This window comes from Carlito syrichta, unplaced genomic scaffold (assembly GCF_000164805.1).
Source record: "Carlito syrichta isolate Samal-C Ts95f unplaced genomic scaffold, Tarsius_syrichta-2.0.1 Scaffold316052, whole genome shotgun sequence".
Classification (NCBI taxonomy): Eukaryota; Metazoa; Chordata; class Mammalia; order Primates; family Tarsiidae; genus Carlito; species Carlito syrichta.
The window spans coordinates 287256-309342 of record NW_007260148.1 but is presented as its reverse complement, the minus strand read 5'-3'; the positions used below and the strand labels follow the sequence as shown (position 1 = coordinate 309342).

Here is a 22087-nt window from a genome sequence, read left to right as displayed (position 1 = left end):
AAATGCCAGGGAAGGGGGGGGGTTTCCCCAGGGCCTGGGAGCACCGAGAACCACGTCTTCTGGAGCGGCCAGGACCACCTGCCACCACAGCGAGGCTGGGGGGAGCAGGGAAGCCAGCAGGGCGCCACCGGCATTTGCGAGACTCAGACCGCCCCACCCAAAGTCAAGGACCCCTGTTATTCTTCCCCTCTAAGCTGGCTCCATTTGGGTCTGCTACTTGACAATACAACACCCAGAAGGAAACACAAGCCTTTCGAGGAGACCTGAGGGGCTCCTGGAGGCTCTGCAGGAGGCTGTGTTCCGGCCTTCCCGCGGGACTTTCTGTGGCTGCCTAGGATTACTCTCTACTTCCACCGTCAAAACCATCCAGTGAAAAGTTTAGATCACTCAAAGACAACATGTATCTATACATGTTTTATGTTCTTAAAGATCAACAAGCAAAGCTTTAGTTCACACTTTCACAGCATATTGAAATAGTTTAGAAATTACAACCATTAAAAAGCCCCCATGAGGCACAAGCTAAACTCTGTGGACTGCAACAAAGAACTCAACAACATGAAAAGGAAAGCATCGCCTCTTCAGCACCTGACCTGGAGAAGACTAACGAAAGACTTACTGAACTGGAAGAAATCAATGCTGCTGCCACTGGAAATCGAAACGTCAGCAGAAAGAAAACTCTAACTGCCAGCAGTGAAGTGGTCCCTGAAAAATATCTCAACATAATTTGTATATTTTGAAAAAAGAGATCTGTCAACCAGAATACCTACTGTGAACTCTCAGAGTTTACTCTTATCACTGATAGCAAGACTGTTCTGACAGGCATCATACATAGTTCCTGTATCACCTGATCAAATACATCATTAGATATTAACTAGAAGACATGACCCAGCAGGGTGGGGTGTCCGGAGGGGCGATCTGTTACCTTGGGAGCAGAAGCAGAAGCAGTTCGCGATCTCCCCAGGGCAGGGGTTCAGCCGTGGGCAGGACAGCAGGGCTGGGCAGAGGGACTCCTCGCCAGAGGGCAAAGGTGGGAAAGCAGATGGACCAGGGCGGGGGCTTCCTCCCCAGGCCTCAGGGGAGACAGCAGCGAAGGAGACATTTGAGAAATGCAAGGGCAAGGGCTCACTCCCCACCTCCATCACTGCTCACCCCAAAGTCTTCAGGCAAATGTAAATTACATTGTTTCATAATGCCTCACCAATATTTAAAATTGCCTTTTTTCATGAGGCGTCTTTAACTGAATTTTGAGCTTTATAGTCACACATTTCAACTAGAAAACATGTAGGCTCCATTTTGCCATGTCTTTCCTGACAATTCCATCCCAACTGTCCTTGTCCCTAAGATATTCGATCGCGTTGCTCTATTGTCTTCACATAAACGAATAAAAGAATGAATGCCATCAGCTAGCCAATCTTCCAACGCTTGCTCAAAATGAATGAACTCCAAACAGTTAAGAGGAGGATGACAACCTCTGACCACCCTGCTGGCCCACCCACCACAAGTGGCCCCACCCACTGTGGCAGGCCATCTCACTTCTGCACTCCCTGCCCCAGACGGTGTGGACCTCAGGATTTCAACAACAGAGCTCCAGGCAGCTGCTCCTGGGCAAGCTGGATCCTACTTGCTGTCCTGGCATCAAGGCAAGATGACAGTTAGGCTGGACCAGCTATTTCAACAATTAACTTAAATGTGTTGCTTCTCTGTTGACGCTTTTCAGGTGTTGAGACTCTTCTTTCAGGGTTAGAATTTTGGTTTCATCTCAATATTGACTGCAGCGAACTCTGGATATCCATTACTGGAAGTCTGTTAAAGGAATCTGGAGTCCTTGGAAAACCATCTTGAATTTTAGCACTATCAGTAGGAGATGCTGGATGCCAGCAGATACCCCTGGGGAGTACAGTTTCCAGGAATGTCAAATGGAGGGAAAAACAAGTTATCCCAGTCATAATTCAAGGGACAATAATGGAGAACAGAGGAAGATATCCAACCTCAAAGTACTTTTCTGGATCAACGGCAGAAGACATAACTGCTTTATTTAAGTCTTAGAAACTAAATATTGTCTTAAATTTTATCTTCCAGCAAGAGTGTATAATTTGAACCCTGTAAAGTTTTTTTCTATCCCGTAATTTTCAAAAGACTATTCTTTGCCTGTTTGTCAGCAATAAACACTTCTCCCCTTTGAATCATAGTCTGTTCATTAATTTCACTTCAAAACAGTATTATTCCACATCCCAACTGCATACACATTGGGTAACTAAAGGCACATTTATTAGACTCTCTTTTCCATTATTACTGCCATGGAATAAGTTGTGCATCCTTATGCAACAACTGTACAAGATTACTAAAATTTGAATGCTATATACTTTTGTGTCATAAAACGCGCTTCTTTTAATTTTTTCCAGCCACTTAAAAATATAAAAACCACTCTTAGCTTGCAGTTCATACAAAAACAGGCTGTGGGATGAATATGGCCCATGGGTCATACTTTGTTACAATTTATGACCTCTTGTTTGGACCAAAAAACAAAAATAAGGAAAAAAAATGCTATTTTTACATAAAATTCCATTACTATGTGGCTTTGTCTTCTCTCTGTCTTTGACTCTCTTAAAGTACAATATATTTCACTTAATTTATCTCTTTGTTCATTGTAAGGATTTTCTTGCATCTCCCCTTGGTCAAATGATCAATCCTTCATATAACATGAGGGTTACTTACCTAAATATCAAAAAGTTCATGTGATATATAATACTATACTTTCAAAAGCAACTTGTCTAGAATGTCTGGGTATTATATTTTCCCTGATACTGGACATTTTGTTTCCAGAGTAATAGGATTGATTTCTCACATCTTCCAGTATCTTAGGTGTACAAGTGATTTACTGAGAGAGAAAAGAGAATAGTCAATAGAAGGACTCAAAAGAAAGATGCTTAAGGGCAGATGAGATAACAATAGCCATCACACCTTACTCCTCTAAAGGGAATGAGCAAGTCAAACTTTTTAAAAAATAAAAATTTGATTTTTAAAAAATAATTGCGACGAGGTCTCGCTGCGTAGTCCAGCCTGGTCAGAAACTCTTGGGCTCAAGCAATCTTCCCACCCTTGGCCTCCCAAAGTGCTGGGATTACAGGCATGAGCCTCCACACCCAGCCGAGCAAGTCAAACTTCTGTGTGGGAGTAAAGATAGCTACTGGGAAGATAGGAATAGCAATGAACTGGTAGGAGAAAAGTACAAATGAGCCCACATACAGTTCTAAGCAGACGGTAGAAGAGCTTTTGGTTGGGTCTTCTCTGAGCTCTACTGGTTAAGGGATGAAGAGATTATTTAAACTTTTGTAGGTAAGAGAGAGGTCACTAGGTGCACCAGATATCTGGTTTAAAAGAGCTGAACCCACAACATGTTGGTACATTTTCTAAGCTTGTCGGCAGTTCTATCATGCACTGACTCGATCTCTTCTGGCACAACCAAAACCAGTGATGTGGACACTATCCCGAGAATTTAGGTAAGAAAAGCAGGAGCCGTCTGGATTTCCTCCTTTAAACCTTCAGAGGGGTAGACAGTCTCCTGGAAAGCCACGTTTGCCTCTCTGCTACCATTCATCGCAATCGTGCTGGACCTTTTCTGTGCACGACATTTGGAGGTGAGAGAAGCAAGAGCATAACATACAAGCAAACCTTAAGAAGAACCACTGAGAACACAAAGCAAGTTTCTGTTCTCTACTCTAACTGCTAAATCAATTCATGGGTCCTTTTCTCACTTTTATGGCTAAAAACTAAACATAAATGAAATGCCCTATAAGTCCATTTTCTATATAATATTTTACAGATTGCAATGTAAATTCCATTTTCAGGCTTACTAGGAAAAATAAGGCTATAAACTTGTACTTTCAGCTTTTGAATTTATTTAAATGATATATAATATGCTTTTAGAACAAGGAGAATGATTTTCAATGTGATTTAGAGAAAGAATGTTTAATTACCTTATAAGAACCAAACAAGAGTACTGTAGACCTTAATGTATCCCCCAAAATGAATAAAAGGGAAATTTCCGACTAATTTACTTTAAAGAAGAGTGGGTTGATATGATGATGCTGTGAAAATTAAGACAAATAAACAGCAAAAATGGAGTTTACATTTCAAGTTATCTCTCAAAAAAAAAAGAGTAGACAACGAAAACATCAGTTACTATTACTTGCTGTTTCACCGAGCCTTTGGCAGTATCTTTGCTTTATAGGTATAGAATAAAACCATGTGCCACCTGAGCAAAAAGAGAATCTTCATTGTCATGGTTATGGATAAGTGACTTGAGAAGGTTCAGCATTACATCCACCTGGGTGTAATATGCCATAGAGCCCATTCAATACATAGTTTCTTATTTTTCAGATAACCAGGACCTTAAAGACTATGCAGAAACAATGTCACCTGCAAGTCTCTGTAAAAGAGAAAAAGAACGAGGAAAAAAAATCTGTATTTTAAATAAAGCAAAGGGCATTTACTCCATGGAAGAAACCAATAAAAACATGAAAACAAAGAGTTCTCAAAACAAAGCTTGGCCCTACATGTTCATACCTGGAAAAGGTCTGTCGAGTTCTGTGCCCCTTAGGAAGAGGTACAGAAGGTTAAGTTTAATTTGTTTCACTTGGATTCAAAACGTGTATACTCACATCTTGTCTTGGCCAGCACCAACGCGGAGAGTTAATCTGGGTATAACTGGGCTTGGAGCGGGAACCACGGGCTCCACCTTTATCTGCGGAAGTTAGCATATGAGAGTTCAGTGCTTTAGTCCCTGAGAGTATCTTCAGCTTCTTCTCCTACCCTCCCACCCCCACGACCTTCAGAAACAAGTTTAAGCCTAAAATGTGCTAAAATGCTAGACACAAAGACATCTGGCCTGTTCTGTGTTTTTGCTTCTCAACAACTGAAGGCCACCTGGCAACATGAGAAATTCTATGAACTTTAATCACATTATATAAATATGGTGGCTATTCCTGTTTTATTCATTTGGGTTAATTTCTTGGACTTAATTATACTGTTAGAATAAACAAAAACCGTTATCTAGATTATCTGATGGAGCATTTAAGTAACTACCAGACCTAGCAAACAAATTGCAATGATATCTACCCTATAAGATAAAAGCATCTATTTGTGGGACTTGACAAACATTAAACTCATCTTAAGCTTACATTACCCAATGAGAAAGCTAAAATACCAAGTGTAATTACAGCATTACATGGTTCAATTTTTGTCTATAAGTAAAACGATCTGAAATATTACATAAGAAAAAAATTCTCTTTTTAGAAAGGCTTTGTGGTGAAGTCAATGACTGCTGAATAAGTTAAAGACCTCACAAATGTTTGCACTGCCAGTCGGAAAGGGAGTGTACAAATTAAATATGATGTCAAAGGATCGCTTCACAATTTTTGGTTTATAGATCTTACAGTATAACACATATTTTGAGTGAAGAAATGAAACAAAATAAATTAAATGAAAACTCTGCAGCTCCAAATTATCTATCTTAGAGTTTTTCAACAGGGATTCGGTTGCCATTTTTGGTGGGGTGGTCCTCTGTCGTATGGAACAGTCTCAAGCCCTGATGCTTAACATCCCTGGTCTCCCATGCCAGCAGGTCACTGCTGGCCACTGACAACTAGTTGAAAACAATTCACTTATTTCAAGTAACTCGAGAATTAAATCATAATGGAACAGTGTAAGGGTAACGAATCTATAAAATAATGCTGGATATATTATATTATAAGCTACACATTATATGCCACATGGATCAAATCTACCATTTTTCTCACGTATTTACCTATCTCTTCCCAGAGTTCTTTTCACCCGTCGTCACATCAGGACCTACAGCCTGCAACACTCTCTGGCCCGGCGCCTGGCACGCACAAGGTGTCCTATGGACATCTGCTGAGTCACAGCTGATCCAGCCCCAATGCCTACAACCTCTGGATTACTCTACCATCCAGCCAGGGCCATCTAAAATCATCCTCCAGGGCAAGAAGTGACACCAAAGAACACGTTTTAGAACTCCAACTCCAGCTATGCCTCCAATACTATCTGCTTATTTGGATTACCAGCTAACCAGTAAGGGCAGACAGTGTCTGTTTTACTTATTGCTTATTCTCCAGGGGAAATCAGAGGGTCTGACACATGAATATGAAGTGATGATTTCACATTTTTACCTCTTTCAAGACCTCTCCTATGATCTCCTTTCCCCTTCTCCTAAGGCCACTCAGCAAAAGAAAAGCTTCAACTCCCTACACACTGATGAGCTTCTCTGCATCCACAACTACAAGAGGGTATCCCCAAAAAACCAGAATTATCGCTTGGAGGATGGGCTCTTTGTAGTACACTCTGAATTTGTTCCTCTGGATCAAACGGTCAACCAAAGCTTTTATCTGGAAGTTTTCAGGCGGTTGCATCACAATTTGTGGAAGAAACGTCCTGAGTTGTGGCAAACAGGTGACTGGTTCTTCCATCATGACAATGCACCTGCCTACAGAGCACTAAGTGTTCAGCAGTTCTGAACCAAAACGCGGGATGGCCCCTGTGCCCCACCCTCCTTATTCGTCTGATCTTGCCCCAAGCGACTTTTTATTTGTTTCCCTGGATTAAAAAAGATGAAAAAAGTCCTCAAAGGGAAACGTTTTGCAGATGTGGAAAAGGTGAAACAAAGAACAGCACTAAAAGGCATCCAAATGAACAAGCTAAAAAACTGCTTTGAGCAGTAAAAAAAATCTCGATAGGTATACTGCATCAAACAGAGTACTTTGAAGGTGACTGAAGTTTAAACACGTAAGAAGAAATCAGAAGAAATACACATGCTTCTATAAACAAATGCTGTTTTGGGGGCCCCCCTTGTGTACTAGGCCCTCTCCTTGGTCTTCTGAGGAAAGTTTCTCCATCATCAGCGTACCTACTTACAGTATCCTCAGTCTCGCCGTCCATTACTTCCCCCTCACTTGCAACGTGCTCAACTTTGTCTTTACGATGACTTCCCCTACCTTCAGCCTCTAGCTAACAACCCCTCACACTTGTCAGCCTTTGCGTTTCTCACTTCTTTTGTAGAAAGCAGAATTTATTGCGAGGACAGAGGAGCTTCCACCGTGGGAGGGGCCCGACGGGGTCCCCCGCTTCTCCCTTCTGACTCGTTCCTTAGCTCACACCGATTCCTCAGGTCCCGGCTCGCTTTTCCACCGGGTCTCTTCATGCTCCTTCCTTCTCCTTTACCACGTTCTCCACTTCTAGCTGCCCTTACTTGGTCCTGGTCCTCTCTTCTTGTCGTTCTATGGTCTCTTCAGCAGTCTCATCCCTGTCCATGGTTTCAATGGTAAGTTTCCAATATGTCATGTCCTCAAAACTCCCTCTCTCGACTAGCACTGATTGACTCTAAGACCAAAATGCAAAGCTGTCCACTGAACACTTTCAACACAACACCCGACAAGGATTTCATCTCAGCACATCCAAATCTTTTAACGTCAGTGCAAAAGCTCACCCCTCTAGCTGGTCTCACTTCCGGCTGATGTCTCCTCCCCTGCCCAGTTCTGCAGACAGTCCAGCCCAGCAGTTCTCCTCCAGGCCCCAGAAGGGCAAGCAAGAGTCACTGGGGTGGGTAGAGCAAGAACCAGATATTAACTAGTCAGGGTTTGTGCTCACTTCCCTTTTTTTTTTAAACAAAAAGATCTGTATCTAAACAAATCTGAAAACCAATGGTCTAGTCTTGATTTTGTTAGCTATTAAGACTTCTATACTTTTCTTAGCTTTCTCTATTATCTTTGGAAGAATACAAAAATAACCAAAATAAACAAACATTTATCAGTCACCTATAATTTGCCGAGAATTGTGTTTGGTTATTTTCTAAATGTTCTCACTTGGGTTTTTGTTTTTTTGTTTTTTTAAAACAAATATGTAGGCCAGATGGTATGGGGTCCACTTTACAGGTACTCTGATCATATATGAGTAACTATTTTTCCTTTCTTTTCCATTTTGATTTCCTTTTCTGTTCTAAGGTCACAAAAATAGCAAAACTGGGATTGAGTATAGTCTTTTTTGTTTAGAGATAAAAAATTATATAAAGCGCCTATATTCTTCAATTCTAAAAGATTTTAGAGTTACATATGCATTTTTTTTTTTTTTTGAGTTGGAGTCTCACTCTGTCGCCCAGATTAGAGTGCAGTGGCTGCTCCCGGCCACCGCAGCCTCAACCTGCTGGGCTCCGGCGATCCTTCCGCCTCAGCCTTCCAAGTAGCTGGAACTACAGGCGCGTGCTACCACACCCGGCTAATTTTTTGATTTGTTGTAGAGATGAGGTCTCACCAAGTTGCCCAGGCGGGTCTCAAACCCGCGGGCTCGGGCAATTTACTCACCTCAGCCTCCCAAGGCACGGGATTACAGGCTGAGCCACAGAGCCCGGCTAGTAATATATCTTATTCTTCAACTGATAACACTATTGTTTAAGCCTTGAAACAACAAATAACCTTTGCTTAATCTTTATGCAGATATACAACTGTCTGCCCTATTTTTAGAAATTCTGATTTACTATCATTATGCTTTGCATTGTGTTTGGCTCATTTCTATTACCATAATACCCAATAGTTATAACATACATGTGTACAGCACTTGAGTGAAATGTGTCCTACACACATTATACAACTTGATCTTCACAGCTGTATAAGGTAGGTGTGGACGGTATTATCCCCACATCATGAGGACTTACAAGAGTAAGTAGTTTGCCTAGAGTTACACTGTCCGTAGATAAATGGCCTAAATCCAGGAATCCTGACCCCAAAATTCATCCTATGCTACCATACATACTGCTCCTTGATTCTGACACACATTTTGAGTCCCTTTTCTGGTAATGCTGATGTCCAGTGGAGGTAATCATTTTCTTTGCCAGTATCGTTTATGATATTGTATAAGATACATGTATACATATACTTGTGAGATGGCTAGGGTTAGCCGAAAGTACTTTTTTCTCTATGGAAGGCAAACTAGTTTATATGGAAATTGAGACTAACTTAGGCCTCCTCTCCATTCAACTATACTAGCTTGGTTTTTTTAATGCTCGTTTTTTAAAACATTTCTTTCTAGAGACAAGGTCTTGCGCTATTGTCCAGGCTGGACTGCAGTGGCACAATGATAGCTTACTGCAGCCTTGACCTCTTGAGTTCAAGAGATCCAGGCATGTGCCACCACGTCCAGCTAATTTTAAAAAATATTTTGTAGAGACACAGGTCTCACTATTTTGCCCAGGCTGGTCTCAAAATCCGGGCAGCAAGCTATCCTCCCACCTCTGCCTCCCAAAGCACTGTGGTTACAGGTGTGCGTCACCATGCTTGACCAGATGCTGTCTTAAATGGCTTGGCAGGGCAAAGGAATCAAGACATGGTCTATTTATGACCTGCTATAAAAAGAGCTAAATGATACAGTATGAAAAAAATAAGTAAACAAAAATGGAGATACATCTTATAAGTCAGATTAAAAATAGTAGGAATGCATCCTGACAGCAACAGGTATTCAGTCAAGTGGTTGAATTAATGAATCACTCAGCACCTGCTACCTTGGCTCCAAGTCTTATCTGTTGGCCATATTATCCAAACAGTGATGCCTCTGAGAGTGAAAGACAGAGCTATTAATTATACCACATAAAAGATGTAAACTGGGGTTGTCCCAGGCAAACCAGGACACATGGTAACCGTATCTAAAAACGACTTAAATACCTTAATTTTGTTCCTAAGAAAGTGAAATCAGATTGAACTTGAGAAAATTAAAGGAACTGTAGAAAAGATGAATGAGGACGCTAATGACAGAAATACAGAAAGCGTAATTCCTAAATAAAAATGTCTTCCCAGATGTTTATTTCCATTAACTTTCTGTGAATGCCTACCAGAATAAAAACAAGGACATTTCTGGCGGTCATAAAAGAGATTTTGATGTGTACGTCCCAGAAAACAACGAAATAAATGACAGTGACTTCAGGTCCTTAGACAACATGATGAACGCCGTCTTCAGATGGCATGAAGCCAAAGTCTGGGGCCAACATGAGCCTTCAAGGGTTAAAATAAAAGAACAGCACTTTGGAGTAATGTGGAGAATTGGGGCACGCAGAAGAGCATTTACAGTGGATTACTAAGCTTCCCAATTCACCAAAGAGGTAAAGTCCAGCAATATAAGACTCCTTTGTAGCTAACTAAAAATACATTGTCAGTGGATTTGTCCAGTTTTATGTATAAGCAATACTTCTTTCACCTGAACTAATACTAGTAGTCATATAAGCCCCTTATTGCCATGTGCTGCATTTTTTTTGTTAATCTTCAAGGATTTAGCTTCTTTGCCACATACCTCAGGGCACCAACTGATAAAGCTCTCGCTCTCCATTTTTCCAGGACACCAGCAGTGCGGCCTTGCAAAAAATGAAAATCGCTCAAGAGATTTAAAGGGGAAATTTATTTTTAAAATCCTGACTTGAAGCAAAGAGGTGGATTTTTAAAAAGCTTATCTATAAAGAATCAGTTCAAATTTAAATTCTATCTTGGAACTCTTTCATGCATTCCAGCTTTAAAGTTTATCTTTTGACAGGGACTTTCTGCAAAGGTAATGGGTAGCTTTGTCAATATAATCTGTCCACGTTTTTTTATTTTTTTAATGTTAAACTCCTTTCATTAAAAAAAAAAAAAAAAAACCCAACATACGTGTGTACCAGCGAGGGTAGCAGCAAATTTAGCAAGCCCTGGTTTGGACTCTCATCCAAGCTGATAGGGCAGAAAACCCCCATAAACTGTATTGATGAAGGCCAAACGTAACACCCAACAGTGTGGCCGCTGAACTATGGCTGCAATCATCTTGTGGTATTTCTTAGCGAGGAAGTCCCTTGCATTAGTTCCATTTGGAAACACTAAAATCGGATAAACTATTTAAAATACTAAAAAAAAAAGAGTCACACAAGAAGTGCAGTTCTATGTCGAACAAGTGCTTCAACTGAAACAGGACTCAGGTCTTCAGTAAGTGCTCAAGGTACGTTCACATGAAGGCTGAAAGGTGGCCTTGGCAAGTTTCTACAAATTCAAACATATTCATTTAAACACTAAGTTTCTGGTTTCCCCTTGGGATACACAGTTATGAGAAATATGAAGAAAATACCATCCTCTCTTACTGGGTTATTTTATTTGCTAAAAACTCTTCATTTCACTATTAATTATGGTAGCTGATAAGAAAAGACTTGAAATGTGACTGCATTACCTTAAATAGAAGAAGGAAAAAATGAAAACCTTTCGTTAACGGCACAAACCAGTAAGACGATTCATCATTCTCTAAAGAACAAACTGTCTAAATTCAATACAAGATTATTTGGGGGCAAATCCTACGGGACTTGGGGACAGATGAAAGAAACATTAGAAATTTTAATTGTTCTGATTATTAAAGTCATTAAAGCAATGAGGACATCCCTTTCCTGTTCTTTACAATATAGCAGTTAAAAGGAGCACTCCAGGATCCTTTCAAGAGCTAAACTTTTATAAAACCATGATGTCACCTCACTCCTGAGTGTTAAGCCATTCTTACCCCTCTCCCTCCCATCCGTCACTCAGGTCACCAAAGTGAACTGAGGTGATGGGCTGCCAAGGCCATTCTGGGCGGGACAGAACACAGGCTTCAAGCAGACACATCCGGGCCAATTGCCCTTACCGGCTGCAGCGTGTTACTCAACCTTTCTGTACTCGGTTTTCCCCAAAATAAAACAGAAACAACAGTACAGAGCAGTTGGGAGAATTAAAGAATCAAATTCTGGTCGGGCCTGGCACTTGCACGCACTCAAGTGGAGCTAGTTGCTACTATCATTTACTGTCCAGGTTAGCTCGTCTAGTAGCCAAGGTGAGCTCAAATGAAACAATTTCTCCATCAACAGGATTAAAATGTTGAGCATCCTTTCTAGAATGTATGGGCTTTTCATTAAAAGCAACTCTCAATTACACTTGGGTTGGTTCTCAACATCACTGACTACCAGAAAGAAAATCTGGAATTGTCATAGGCATCTCACTTATGTCGCATAGACTAGTCCTCATTCAGTGTTTTCTGTGAGAAGGCCTTTTAAGCCAAACCATTCTTAAAGAAGATACAGAACTACGTGCTTAATCAGAGGCAACTTGACAATGAGGCTGTCTCTTCCTGAGATCGAAGAGGAGGAAGCAGACGAAAGGAGGCAGAGGGTCTGAGAGGTCAAGAGAGGCTGATGAAGAATGAGGGCGTGGTAGAGCTGGAAGTCCCGCCCCGGTCAGGGGGATGGCTAAAGCCCATGCTTGCTGTGGGCCAGCACTGGGCCTGTTGATCTACAGATGGCGATGGCCTTATTCTCTGGGGGGAATTCTACTGGGTCTTTCCAGATCATTGTCCAATATAAAAGCATTTCCCCAAGTCTGACGGGTGGATTTTGGCTTACCTTCTATTTAAGATCATAGGTATAATTGTCCAATTCTTCTAACATAAATAACAAGATGTTTGAATTTTTTCATAATGATCCTCCCTCTAAAAAACACTTAAAACACCAAGAGGAAATTTGAACTAGAGTAATGCTGTACACTCACTTAAACCCCAAAGATCCATGGCTTAAAATTAAGTCATACAATCCATACACCGACATAAACAGAAACCAAATTTTAAGGACAAGTTCCAACTGTTCCAAAATATACGGTTGGGTTTATCACTGCCAAAACTATTTGGCTATGTTTGTGACGAGTCAACATAATTTTGTAAGCTGCTAGTGCGGTTCTATTTTAAATAAGTGACAGACCAGATACCCAAAGGGAAACTAAAAGCTTGTGCACAAATTGCCATTCTTTGAATTATCACCACTAGCAGAAAAACAAATTGACCTCCTCATGGTGTGTCACTAACCCAGATGCCTTGCATACATTACTTCGCTTTGCCCATTTTTAAGCTAATGTAGAGAAGTCTGGTGGTGAGGACCACAGACTACAGCACTTGACAGCCTGGGTGGAAATGCTGGCTTCTATCCAAACACTTACTAGATGTGTGATCTTCAGCAAGTATATTCATCTCTTTAAGCCTCAGTTTCTCATCTTAAAGTGATAGTAATTATAGTATCTACCTTGGAGGGCTGTGGTAAGGAATTAAACTTATAGAAAGAGCTTAGCATGGAGTTTAGCACATAGTAATTACTCAGTGTTAACTACTACTAGTTTGCTATTTTTCGTGTTGGTATCATTATCTCTACATTAAATATGGAATACTTAAGGATTAAAGAAGCTAAAAAACTTGTCCTGGATCTCACTCCATGTTTGCTGAATTCCAAAGCCCAAAGCTCCTTCCTCCTACCTTGCAAATCCCTGTGTAACTAATAACATCTTTATTGGTTCTTGGTATTGATAAATGTAGATTAAAGCTGGTAAAAACTTTACAAGCAGGTGAAATAAATATAGGAATTGATTTTTAAAAATTAAACAAATGCTCCTCCTCGTTGAGCTACTCCTGAGAGGTGACAGGATGACAAGAAGGGAGACTGAACTGTGGCCTTCATCTTTTGACCGAGGACATTTTCTTGGGGCAGCTTAGATACGCATCATTTTTATGGCTCCCGTTGCCTTTCTTCTGTGGATATGGAAGAACATTCTTGACTATGTGCAACCCCATTCTGGAGATATTTTCACTTACTCATATGGTTTGATACAGGGGGGGATTAAGTGGGGTTGACCGAGAGAAGTCTCGATATTTATGCTAATGTCCCAATTTCTGCTCCTGTCATTGGCATGTCCACAGTTGTACTAATCTTCATCCCTCCGTATCTGTATAAAGGGCAAAAATGTAAAAGAAAGCCAAGGAAGTAGTGATACTTTTTAAATTGTGAACAGCTGACTCACCCAAACCAACACAGGGCAGCTGGCATGCACTAGTGAAGGAGTAAACTCTAGGTTTCCACATTTTATACCTGCTGATTCAAAGTGAACCATCATCTCCATTCATTGACATATACAGCTGTGTCTGATATGGTACCAGGCACGTCCAGGATGTTATCTCATTTAGTCCTCATATAAATCATGCGCCTGTTTCACAACAGGCAGGATTTGAACTCAGGTCTGACTCTACAGACAATACTATTTATTATTTTTAAAGGTCTTATAAAATAGCTGACTCTTATCAAAACTGATACAAGGACTTGCATCCTTCTGTCAGGTGAAATCTGTGCTTCTAGTAACAGTAGCTAAGCCTCTGTCTCCCAACAAGGTAGTCTGAGGAGCTTTTCCTTCCCAAGTCAGGTAGATGCTGAAGAAAGGCGTGGGCCACATTACAGACCTCATGCAATGGGCCTCACTTAAGTTCATAACGATGTTGAAACAACTCCTCTATCTTTCCCAAGTGAAGCTGGTGCTGACAGCCACAGTACCCTGCTGATGTGGAAAAACTACTGGCTATGACTTTTTAGCCAAACTCAAACAAAGAGGATGGTTTCTTGAGGATAGAGAAAGGAATCCCAAGGGACTCTAGGAATGGCACCATGAAGAGACACTTTTATAGAAAGCTTAAAGGACATTTTCACATCAACCAGTCAACTGCTGTAATTCAAAGAACCATGGACCAAAAAGCAAAGCCATGCAGCAGAGGCCACGCCCTGCACCCAAGACTCCCATGCCTACCAAACTGCAAGGTCTGTATCCATTTCTCTGCTATACCCTATGACACAGTAAACATTTCTGCCATGTGGAATGAAGTCCACCAGCAAGGCAGCCCGATCAGCCTAGACACTAGCAATGCACCCTCATCTTACCAGAGCAGAACTGGAGATGCTACTCAAAGTTCTGAAGCAGCCACCAAGATGGCTCATCAATAGAAAACTGAGTCAGAAGTCCTTCCACGGGTCTTGCTAGCCTCTTAAAATAGAACTGCGGTTTTGCATGCTCTTAGAAAAACGGATGCTAGCCAGGTGCACTGGCTCACACCTGTAATCCCAGCACTTTGGGAGGCCGAGGTGGAAGGACAGCTTGAGCCCAGGAGTTCGAGACCAACCTGGGCAACCTAGTGAGACCTCATCTCTATTTCAAAAAAAGGAAAATGGACGCTGTCTCTTTCAGGTATCATTTCAGGTATACTTGGGTACAGCATACTATGTAGTAGACTTGGTAGTTAACAAAATATTATGCATGATTTAAGATCACAGATCTTTAAAAACTGCCAGAGATTAGTGTGGTCAACAGGGAGTTTATAGTCTGCGATTAGATTCCTCTTAGGCTATGAATTTTTAGCATCTTTTAGTGTATAGAGGGCTTGATGACAAGCTTATGGGTTTTAGAATTAAAATTAAATTTCATAACCTCATTACAAGCATATTTCTGTTTAAGTGATGGGCGACTTACATCCAAAATGCAGAGGTAACTGTTGGCTCTGTTTACCTGTCTTTTTCACTAGGACTGTGCTCAGTCAGTGCTGAAAATGAGAAATGGCTTACTTTTTCATGCTTGTGTTTCTCCTTCTCTTTTTCTCTCTTCTCTCGCTCTCTTTTCTCTTTCTCCCTTTCCTTCTCTTTCTTCTCCTTTTCCTTCTCTCTCTCTTTCTTCTTCTTCTTCTCCTTCTTGTCTTTCTTCTTCTCCTTCTCCTTAGGTTTCTCTTTCTCCTCAAACAGTTTTTCCGGAAGCATCGGTGACAAGGCAGGCAGCACGGCTGGGAGCCTCACAGTTGCGGCGGGGCTGAACAGGGGCAGGGCCATTTCCTTCGGGGGCAACACCAGAGGGGCCGGGGGCGCTTTCATCTTCTCTTCCCTCCCTTTATCTTTCACTTTGTCTTTTTCTCTCTTCTCTTTATCTTTTTTGCCCTTTTCTCTATCTTTTTTCTTATCTTTATGCTTCTCTTTCTCCTTCCTCGCAATTCCATCTTTCAATTTCACTTTGGGGTCCACATCTTCAAATTCTTTTATTTTAAATTTATAGGGATCTGAATCTTCGTCTTTAAGAAACTCCTTCCATGGATACTTCGTTTCCTTGCCAGCTTCCTTTTCTTTCTCTTTCACTTTATCCTTCTCTTTACTTTTCTCCTTGCTTTTGTCCTTGTCCCTCTCCCTATCCCTCTGCTTTTCTTTCTTTCTCATTTTAGTCTTCAGCTCCTTTTTCAACTTCTTCTTCACCTCCACGGATGTCGGCAGCTTGGCTTTCTCCTCGTACACTTTGTGGAGGGGCTCGGGAGTAGGGGGAGACACTGACGGAGAAGAGATGTAGGGAAAGTTGGGAGGCATATTGGAAGGCATCCCCATTTTTGCTTTACGCACTACCTCATCGATCGAGGCATCCATCGTCCATGAGTTATCAGAACTGGAGGTTCCGCCTGAAAGAGGCAGCGGAGTGGATCCTGACTTCGTGAAATTGGTTGAGGAAGTGGAAGCTTTGGGAGTGGTACACTCCGAACCTGAAATTCTCTTGGGGCTGGTAAAAATGTCTCCTTCAGATTCTGATCCAGAAGAAAATTCAAAAGGATCTGGCTCTCGCTCCGCACAGGCTCGTGCAATCACAGCATCGATGGAGTCATCGATCGTTTTGTCTATCACCACAGCCTTTTTCGGCTGGTTCTCACTGTTCAGTTTCCCAGCGTCAGGAGGCGTTTGTATCTGTTTCACCTGCAGAGTCTCTTTACTAATTTTTTCACATAGTGTAGCTGAAGGAGTCCTATTTGGTGTATCGGGTCTGACGGGTGCTTGGGGAATATGAGTCATAATCTTGGGGCTTTTGGGGCTTTTGGGGCTCTTAGAACGTCCAGGTGACTTCTTTTCTTTGGATACAGTTTTTGGTGACCGGATGGGACTTCCGGTCATTGCTGGTGACTGGGTAGTTTTAGGTGACTTAGTCTTCTGTCCTGGAGAGCCAGTTTTAGTCTTTGCTTTAGGTGTAAATGACTTTGCCTCCAATGGTTTTGCAGTTGGCATCTGGGATTTTGCAACTGGAGCCAACATTGGTGGCTCTGGCGACGGGGGAGCCAGGTCTGTGCTGTCCTGTACGTGGACTGGAGACAGCATCGGTGGGATCTTTTGTGCGTTTATTGAGCTGAGTGGTTCCCGAGCTTCCAATAAAACTACATCCAGGGTGTCTCCCTTAGTGCTGAGTAGCCGTGGCCGCTTCATGGCCGGCATTTCTTCAGCTTCAGGACTGTCCAGCGGTCTCTTACCCAGGAAGTTCTCATCATTAATGATTTCTTCCTCCTCCATTTCATCGTCTTCTTCCAAGGGAACCTGCATGGCTTCTGCTGACGTGCCCCCATCAGTGGGCACTTGCTCTTCTTCCTCCTCTGGCAAAGGAAGAAAAAAGAAATATTACTGCAATGTAACAAAACCCAACGAATAAAAATGATGCTTCAAATACGACTTCTAGGAAAGCGTTTAGAAAGTCAAACAGTGAGTTTTTAAGGCTCTTCCGAACGTGCGTGTCAGCATTCTTTCAAGAGTGGCAGTCAGTGATGGCAGATACACAAGCCTATTGCTCTTTCAAGCGGTCCGGCCCTAACTTCGGGATCTGGAGTTTGCTAAGTATTTCTGGTTTGTCTTCTCCTGTTTCTGGAATTAATTTTCCTAACCTGAGCAGCTGCTGTCTTTCTCTTTCCATCTCCCTCTCATGAACACACACTCACACACATCCCCCCTAAAAATCAGAGATGGGTTATTATATAACTACTCCTCTTAGAAATGACAGAAAGGCATTGTTTTATAAAGGACTTTTATAACAAATTTTAGTTCTCTGGGACTACTTATGTCTTTGATTCTGCTTGCTTGACGTGAGCCACTTGGAGAAGCAGTGTGGTACAACGGAATACACTAGGTTTGGGCAGTGGAAAAACGGCGTATGGGCAAGAGTTCTGGCGCTCCAAGCAGCAGGCTTTAGGGCATCTCTTCGCCTCTTTGAGCCTGCTTCCTGTCCCTTCAAAAGGAGCAGCTGTTACTTGCCCCCTGTACACTTGGTTCAGTTGTTGTGGATCAAATTATTTCTTTCTACATATATTAACTAAGCATGTACTGTCAATGGTAAAGGCTAAAGAAGCTTCTGGAATAAATCAGAAATAAATCATAACCTCAAATAGCTTCCTGTTTGGCAGGGAAATAACAGATGTATCTAACCCATAAAAAGTGATCAGCATCATCGACAGAGAAAGTGCTACCGCAGGTCAGAGGAAAAACAACTCACTGCAAGGTCAAGCATGTGCAGGAGACTGGAGTGATTATGTGGTGCATGGGATACTTGGAGACTGGGAGAGGTGACATCCAGGCTAGAGGTGGAACACAGGAAGTGGATAAGAACCAGGAGACAATTTAACTTGTCTGGAAAGTAGGGTGCATGATGGGGAGCAGTAGAAAGTTCAGGAAAGTTACAAACAGATCCTAGAACTTTTGAATCCCAGGAAAAGGAACATGATCTTTATTCGGTTGGTAGCTTGGACCTAGTGAAGGCTTTTAGACAACAGAGCAAAATGACGGGGTATTTGTTGGGAAAAGCACACTGGCAGGAAAATAAATGATGGATGGGATGGCAGGTAAGACACCAAGGAGAGGGGACAAGTTGGGGTTATGAGATGCTGTAGGTCAGAGGCAATAAGCATCTGAATGAGACCAGCGGTAACGGACAGGAAGCAATGGTGATACATGATCTTCTGAAGTAGAGTGGAATCTGATAAATGACAAGGCATAAGAGTTGAGGAAGGACTCAAGCACACTTATGAGGCATTGGGCTCTGGTGAGTGAGAAGCGTAGTGATTGACAGAAACAGGAAACAAGGAAACAGAAAAGGACGGTGCTGATTAGCTCAATCCCTGGACACTGAATTCGATGAACATTGAGTCAGCAATGCCCACTAGGCAGCTGAAACTATAATACTGAAGATCAGATCACAGGACAAGGTGTGTGGGAGAAAGATCTTTGTTCCGACAACTGAAATCACAATAATGAATGATCCAGTCAAGGGAGGAGTAGGAGTCAGCAGACTCATATACTCTGAGGAATACCTACATATCAGGAGAAGAGGGAGAACAACGAAAGAAATCCGTGGGGATCAGATGTCCAAGAAATCAAGGGGTGCAGGAGTTTTAAGGAGGAAGTCTAGTGAACAAAGTCAGATGCTCAAGAGGCCAGCAGGAGTGAGGCTAATAGCACAAGTCACGCCATGAAAGCAGGAAGGGAGACGAGACGGGAGGAGCCAGGTGGTGTGAGCGGAAGCATTCTGTGAACTCTGAAGAGCCACACCACACCAACACGTGGCTATTGCTGCTGTACTTGATAACGATGCCATAATCCGCCAGGCCCCAAGTCAGGAACAGGGGTCGCTCTAGATTCGTTCTCCTCTTCTGCTCCAGACCTGAATTGTAAGCACCCGTTTCCAACCGTTTCCTTTAATTAGGTTTCCCCACTGCCGCCGTCTTGTCCACTCCAGTCCCCAGCCCCTCTTCTCTGTATGACTCCAGCAACCTTCTAACTAGTCTCTGTCCCCGGAGGCAGCTTCCTCAAAACTGTCTTTCACTTGGTCTCACTGTGACTTTCTGAACATGCAAATCTGAGTATGGTTCCCATTTCAAAAAACTTCTCCTGACACCTTCGGAGGTTGTCCTCAAAAGGCGTCCTGTGGAGACCACGGGTTTTGTGGAACCTCTTCTGTAACAGACAGGGCCTCCTATTCTCTACTGAACAACCTCCCTAGGGTCATCTGTTTTACACGCAGGGCTTCTATGAAAGTTTCTGCTGTGAGGCTAAAACACGTCTGAAAATCACTACTCTGAAATATAAACGTCCATGTTTCCGAGCAGGACTGACACAGTGCTCTGGGGTCCAGTCAGGCGAGTGACCCAGGGGGCCTGAGTGCTCTGCTCATCTGGCCATGCTCACTTATTTGTACCTCCCAAATGTGCAGTGCAGTGTCACACTCTGTGTCTCTGCAGCACAGGCAACTCCCTGTGCCTGGAGTTCCTGGATGCAGCTTGGTTCTGAGGTGTGAGTCCCTGAGGAAGGCCTTGGGGAGACCCTGGGAGACTAGGGAAATTGCTCTAAAAGGAGCAGTCCCTAGGAAGAGGCTCCCCAGGAGGGTAGTTCCCTGTCCTCCACATGGAAGTCCTATTTTATAGTTAGAACTCGAAATTTGGGTTTTCTTGACAGTACTTTTGAAATTGTTACTTTACTAGTGTGCAATCTATCAGATTGGAACTGGCAAGAGGGCTACCAGATAGACATTTGAGCTGAAGGATGCCAGGCTTGGCTAGGAAAAATTGGATGGTTTCATAAACTACTTTAGAAAATATATTGGCTCATTTTGAATTTAGAGCTCCAATAACTCATAAAAGCATCAAAAACTTAATGGTGTTTGTGTTTGAGTATAAAAAAATTAGCATAAAGCAAGACTCCACAGGCTGGGGGTTATTCTGTTTTTGTCATTTTATTTGCCTTGTTTATTTTCACTTTTTGTATTCAAATTTGTATTCATCTAGAGATGTTATATATTTTAAAGGACTAAAAATGAATAATAAAACTAAACTACTACAAGTGTCAATTTTAGTAATACTTAAATAAATCAATGTTTTAAAATAGATTTTTTTGAGAACCAACAAGAATTCTTATTTTTATTAGTTTAATTTACAATTCTTATTTACTTTTAAGGATTTTAGTAAAAAGCTTTAGTTGCAGCATCAAAAGCAATGCAAATGAACAAAGAACATGGCCAGAAGAGAAAGCCTGAAACGTTTAGTGAGAACAGGAAAGAGTGTGGAGAGGTTTAAAATGACTTCTAAGACTGAAGCAGCACGATACCCATCAGCAAGTGTGAGCCACACACACAGAGGCTGCAGAAGGATGAGCACTGGGCACCTGAGGACATCACCAGCTTCGGAAGCAGAACCTGGGCAGCATCGTCCAACACCCTGCCCTAGTTCCTTCCTGGCTCCTCTGCTCGCTCCACCCCAATCCCAGCCTCCAGACAGCTATAGGCTTGATTTTTTAATCTGCTTCCTTTACAGTTTTATCATGCTTATACACAGCTTGCTTGCTTTTGAACTTTATAGAAGCGATCTCCTATTACAATGTTCTTTGTTTTTTGTTTTTTAACCCAACATAATGTTTCTGAGATTCCCCCAGGTCGATGCAGGCAATTGCTGCTCATTCATTTTCTCTGCCCCATGCTTATTACTAATCCATTCTCCTGGCATGACAGCTTTCCACTTGAGTGAATATATTTTATTTTACAAATGTCACAAAATTAAAACAAATAAATACAGTTGATCTAGTTTATGCCTGCTCAGACACAGTCTTGGTTCCTGGTGATGCTTGAGGAGTTTCTGGCTTCTTATTACATGAGTACTTCTAAGTCCACATTCCAAGAGTTTGGAATAAGGGAAATGTGCGATGACTACCAAAGGGTTTATTCTTTACTGCTGGTAAAAGTTCATGTCAGTTTGATAAATCTGAGTGGCAATAACGTACTCTTGGAGTACATGTGCATAATGATCACCATTTGCAAATAATCTGTAAGACATCCTACAAGTATTTTTAAATTTTCCTATACTCAACCTTGGAAACAGTTTTGTTATAAACCAGCAAAATTCGGTCAACAGAAGCTTAATATTACAAGATATCTGATCTTGATCTGTTATTACATAAAGGTGCAAAAAATAGTAAGAAAAATTATTTGAGTCACTGGTCTTTTCAACTTTAACACAAATATTGACATAGTAGAAGCTGAACTCCAAAGTCAAAAGGGTGATGCTATGATATAAAAATGTATTTCAGGCCTGGTGTGATGGCTCACTCCCATAATCCTGTCACTTTGGGAGGCTAAAGTAGGAGAACTGCTTGAGGCCAGGAGTTCGAGACCAGCCTGGGCAACACAGTGAGACTCTTGTCTCTACAAAAAAGAAAGAAAGATTTTAAAAAAGAAAAAATGTATTTCAGGCAGGTTGAGATTGCTCATGCCTGTAATTCCAGTGCCTTGGGAGGCTGAGGCAGAAGGATCACTTGAAGCCAGAAGTTTGAGACAAAGCTGAGCAATATAGTAAGACTCCATCTCTACAAAAAAATAAAAATAAAAAAATTAGCCGAGTGTGGTGGTGCATGCCTATTGTTCCA

General features: G+C 41.9%; 1 protein-coding gene across 1 annotated transcript in view; it reads right to left on the bottom strand.

Annotated features, from left to right (window-relative positions):
* TAF3 (TATA-box binding protein associated factor 3) overlaps positions 1-22087 on the bottom strand; it is a 173423-nt gene that overhangs the window by 23000 nt on the left and 128336 nt on the right. Inside the window, exons 3-4 of the mRNA XM_021706845.1 lie at positions 15461-17283; positions 4662-4744 (exon numbers count right to left, since the gene is read on the bottom strand). Coding sequence (XP_021562520.1) covers positions 4662-4744; positions 15461-17283 — 1906 coding nt within the window. The remainder of the gene's footprint in view (positions 1-4661; positions 4745-15460; positions 17284-22087) is intronic.